This window comes from Oratosquilla oratoria, chromosome 3, assembly GCF_046742065.1.
Source record: "Oratosquilla oratoria isolate Oo_2021 chromosome 3, ASM4674206v1, whole genome shotgun sequence".
NCBI lineage: Eukaryota > Metazoa > Arthropoda > Malacostraca > Stomatopoda > Squillidae > Oratosquilla > Oratosquilla oratoria.
In genome coordinates this window covers 41,583,138-41,588,623 of record NC_134779.1, presented here as the reverse complement: position 1 = coordinate 41,588,623, position 5,486 = coordinate 41,583,138, and the positions used below count along the sequence as shown (strand labels likewise).

The following is a 5,486-nucleotide window of genomic DNA, read 5'->3' as shown; positions in this document are numbered from 1 at the left end:
CAGCATATAGTACTGGTTATATGATCCTAACGTCTTCGCTGTTTAAAATAATTAAACTGATCTGGTATTTGGTATGTGCCGTCTCTGTCTATGACTGTTTGTGCTAGTGATAGCATGACAACCCCACAACGAGTTGAGAAATACGGACGTCAGAGAATCACGATATAAATCTAAATTGAAGTAGGAAAACTACCGCCGTAGACTGACTACAAATGTGCCTTACCAGTACATGTGCATTTACACTTACCTGTACATCTACGCTCACAGAAGCACGTGCGCATAAACACAGACATAATCAAATGTGGAAAAGTCAAACTCACTCTGAGCATTTGAGTTAAACACGGGTTCTCAACCTATTTCCTCATGTATTATATACTTATGCACTAATGTTCTTAAATATCCTGGAGACCACTTTAACACGGAATAAGTGGTAGCCTATTAAGTTGTACTAGTAATTAGTTAACCGATCAAAAACAGAGTTGTTCTAAATGGCAAAACTTCTAGATGGAAAAGTGTTGCGAGTGGAGTTCCTCAGGGTTCCGTTCTTGGGCCACTTCTATTCATAGTATATATAAATGATATAGACCATGTACTGAAATCTGTTGCCTTCAGATTTGCTGATGATACAAAACTGTGCGGAATGGCAAATGATCACTTAAACCAAGTAGATATTGAAGAAGATTTAGATAAACTACAGCAATGGTCTGAAAAGTGGCTAATGAAATTCAACACACGTAAATGCAAGGTAATGCACATAGGTAAAAATAACAGTAAGTACGATTACAAGTTATTTGGAAATTCGTTAACAAAAGTGGATAGTGAAAAGGATCTCGGCGTAATTATCAGTAATGACCTCAAATTATCTAAGCAGTGTATTTCAGCCTCTGAGAAAGCAAATAAGATTCTAGGACTGATTGCACGATCTTTTGACTTCAGAAGTCCATCTCTCATAAACAAGCTATATAAATCGTTAGTTCGTCCACATTTGGAATATGCTGTTTTCATATGGTTACCGAATCTCGTTAAAGACATTGACAAATTGGAAAAAGTAAACGGCGAGCCACAAAACTGATTCCAAATATAAAAAATAAATCATACGAAAATCGACTAAAACATATGAATCTATTTTCCCTAAAAAAGCGTAGACTCAGAGGTGACTTGATACAGGTCTTTAAGATTCCAAAGGGAATTGACATCAAAAGTGACAAAGTTTTCACACTAAATGAGAATCAGACATGTAATAATGGTCTCAAACTGTCAGGAAATATATTTAATTTGGCAGTGGGTAGAAACAACTTCGCCAACCATGTAGTTAATGAATGGAATAAACTTCCTGCAGAGGCAGTGCAATGTAGTTCAGTTCGAAGCTTTAAGATTCATTTAGATAAACACCTAAGCAAGATGCTGTGATGCCTGTTATTTTTCTATATTATTTGTTTGTTATTGTCTGTTTGATTATTATTATCTATCTTATTATTATTTATTATATGTCCATTTATTATCTGTTTGTTTATTATTTAAATTTGCCTATTCACTTATTTATTTTATTTATTATTATTTGTTATTATTACTTTCATTTATTTATTTATTTATCATTATTATAATTTTTCGCGTCCGACCTAGTTATGGACCAGAAGATCTCCTGTCGGCATGCTCCTTTGTAATCCTTTGAATTAAATCGTCTGTAGCTACTCCCAATGGTTAATAGATTCCATTTTGAGAACTACGAAATTCTTGGAGATGTTCAAATTGAATTAGGAGATAACAAGATAAAACTCATTCTCAGTCTTGTAGAATTATAGATGAAGGCGTCTCGACACATGCTATCACCTGTGCATACGTGTATTTTCGTAAATACACACACACACACACATATATATATATATATATATATATATATATACATATATATACATATATATATATATAAACATATATACATATATATATATACATAATATATATATGTATATATATACATATATATGTATATATATATATATATAAGGAATATATTCACGAACTTGTCTATTCTTTCTGCAGGTTTCGCCACCCTTTGACACAACCGGTACAACTGCCCTCACTGCTGCTAATCTCCTCTTCGAGATGCTTTGTATCCTTCCTGGGGTCAAATACCACAGTTAAAGGATTTAAAACCTTCTGGTTGATCGCCCAGCACGATATAAGTCTGTTATAGTATTTATACATAGCTTGGGTAACTAATCTTAGAAACGGCATTTCTGCCAAAACTTTACCATTTTCATGCAGTTTCCACGTGGTTGTTTGGCCTAATTCTGCAGCAAGACACCCGCGGAATTATTCTTAAATTTGTGATTGTGATAGGTATGGGTGACAGTAATCATCAAGTTTGGAGAGACTAGACACAAAGCAACTTAATGACAGACTTTCTCCTAAGCGGTTGTGGATATGTAATCTAAAGCCAGTACATGCCTTGAAGAAATCGAATGTGAAATAATGTGGATTATACAGTCGGGAAAGCCAAAGGGACGGGTACTTCTTACTATACTCATGTTATCGAGGAGTTGGAGGGAAATTGGAGCAATGTACAGGGTCACAGTGGATCTTGTTTGGAGGAGCAATATAATTTGCCAGACCAAAGGTTATCTTAAGATATGCTTTGTTTAATATTCTGAACATTACCGTCACTTTATTAGTTGCACTTTATTGCACGGAGTGGAAAAAATCGCCTTGAACATGACGCAAAAAAAAAAAAAAAAAAATTGCAAGTAGAATATAGTGGATATAATTTCATTACACTGTATTATTGCATGTTGGAATAGACAAGTATAACATCTAAATTTCACCTTGAATACAATGTATAATAGTGCCTGTTGAATAAACATGAATAACATCTTAATTTCACTTTAAATACAATGTATGATATTGCATATAATAACACATCTCAATTTCACCTTAATTACAATGTGTACTATTACATGTTTGAATAAATACATATAACACCTTCATTTCTTTCATTTTGGGGATGGGCATCTCCCTCATCTCCAGTTATTTTCAACCTCGACCAAAATTAATGTATACCAGTATTCTTTTTTTTCTTCAGAATTTTGGTCTTTTCCTCAGACTATGTAAATACAAATATAAGTGTCACTACATATGATCATTCAAAATATGAACCAAGGTTTAATTTTGTCAGGAATCGAAAACACAAATAATGAGACGAGACTAAGAATGCGGTGCTGACGACCGACATACCCAAACCAGAATAAACAATAAAACTACAACATAATATGGAGTATGAACACATGCTTAATGCAGCTTATATTATAATAACCAAGTCTTTCAGCATTCTTTTAAACTGGAGACTAATTTCTGTCTAAAATAGGATGACGATAACTTTGAACTTCTATCTTTTACTTATTGTCGTCCCATCAAGTTTACTTCATCCACCTCTGCCTTCCACATTTTTCACACACACACACACACACACACTTTCAACGAACGGACGGCTTGACGAACGCTCTGAAGAAAAGTGCAGATTGTGGATACCAACGCAAAGAGAAGTGCCTTTTTGTATTTGCAGGGGGGGGGGGGGAAATTGCTCGTGAGGCAGTAGGTAAGTAGGAAAAGAGGAGAAGGGGAGGGATTGCTGGGGAAATGGAAGGAAATGAGGATGTGGAGGACTTGGCCCAGGCAGACGGGCGTAAGGTCAACATGAAACGACCACCGGATGACGAAATGGCAAATAAAAATGTAAAGATTAGAAGTATAGAGAGGAGAAATACAGTAGAAAGTGACGAGAATATGTTCCAGGGATTTAAAGAGGGTGGGGGGGACACAACCCCCCCCCGACTGATAAGACTAGAGGAGAGAGTTGATAAGGTGATCGAGGACTTGGAACGTAAGTTAGGTAAGGTAGACTCCATCTTCCAGAGAATTGAAAGATTGGAACAACTAGAGAAGGCTAACAGAAACTTAACTGAAGAAATAGAGGACCTAAAAAGACAGTTAGGAAATGTAAAGGAGGAGAATGAGAAATTGAAGAAGAATAGTAATGAAAACAGTGAGAAAATAGCTACAGAAGCTAAAAATTGGAGAATAACTCAAGAAGGGAATAAGGTTTCATTCACTGACATAGTCAAACAGCAATTGAAAGAACATAATGAAGACTCAGTTATTAAAGTGATGAGACAGAAGGAGAATATAGTAAGAGAATTAGCTGACAAAAAGAAATGTATAATTATATTAGGAATGGAAGAGAAACATAACCCAGATAGAACCGCAAGAATCAAGGAGGAAAATGAAAGGGTAAGCTGTTTATTAAAATTAGTCCAGGAAGATGAACCAGAAATTATAAAGGAAATTGAGGAAAAATTCAGACTCGGAAAATATAGTACAGATAAGACCAGACCAATTAAGATTAAATTCAGGTCACAAACAACGGCAGAGAAAATTCTATCCAAGACAGGGAAACTAGCAACAAATGATCAATATAAAAAGGTATGGATAAAAAGAGAAATGAATAAGGAGGAAAGAGAGGCAGAAAAGCAGAAAAGAATTGAAGCTAAGGCAAAAAACGAGGAAAGAACGGAGTCAGAGAAAGAGAGATTCTATTGGAGAGTAGTGAACATGAAAATAAAGCAGTTCGACATACTAAAGAAAAACATAAGGGAAACAGAGAACACAATGGAAGTGGCAGAAAACTAAGAGTGTCTTACACAAATATAGATGGATTGATAACAGGATTGAATGAACTGAATGATTATTTGAAAGAAAAAGAACCGGACATAATGGGAATTGTAGAAACAAAATTAAAAGGCCCACTACCACCCAACAGTGTAGGACATGATACATACAATTATTGGATTAGAAACAGAGAGAAAAAACAAGGGGGTGGAGTTATGTTCCTGACTAAGAAGGATATAAACGTGAAAGGTGTCATATATGGAAAGAATACAGTAGAGATGATTATGATAGAAGTGGAAGACCGAGATAAGAAGAGCAGAAAATTTGTGATCAATTATGTGCCTCCGAAAACAGCCTCATGGGAGGAGAGTGAACATAAAAGTATGTTAGAGGACACAAAGATAGCATTAACTAAAATAATGGAAGACGGAGGAAGAATAGTTATGATGGGCGACTTTAATTGCAAAGAAATCTGCTGGGAAGAAATGACAGTAAAGAGTGGTGATGACTCATGGGGAAATGCTCTACTTGAGATGATTACTGACCATTCAATGACACAATGGATACAAGAGAACACTAGGTATAGAAATGAAGAAGAACCATCGAGGCTAGACTTAATAATTACATCTGAACCTAGAATAGTGGACAAGATTGAATATAAAACACCAATAGGTAAAAGTGACCACATATTGATTGAACTGGAACTTAATGAAGAAAAATATATGAAAAGAAATGAACAATATAGAAAAGGAAGAATGATGTATGAAAAAACAAACTTTGATAAAATAAGAGAATTCTTCCAACAAGAAAACTGGGAAGAA

General features: G+C 35.0%; 1 protein-coding gene across 1 annotated transcript in view; it reads left to right on the top strand.

Moving 5' to 3' along the window:
- Nucleotides 1-2,983, top strand: part of LOC143022107 (guanidinobutyrase-like) — a 37,726-nt gene extending 34,743 nt beyond the window's left edge. The window contains exon 8 of the mRNA XM_076180109.1: nucleotides 2,044-2,983. Coding sequence (XP_076036224.1) covers nucleotides 2,044-2,145 — 102 coding nt within the window. The 3' untranslated portion in view covers nucleotides 2,146-2,983. The remainder of the gene's footprint in view (nucleotides 1-2,043) is intronic.
- Nucleotides 2,984-5,486: the final 2,503 nt, after the last annotated feature.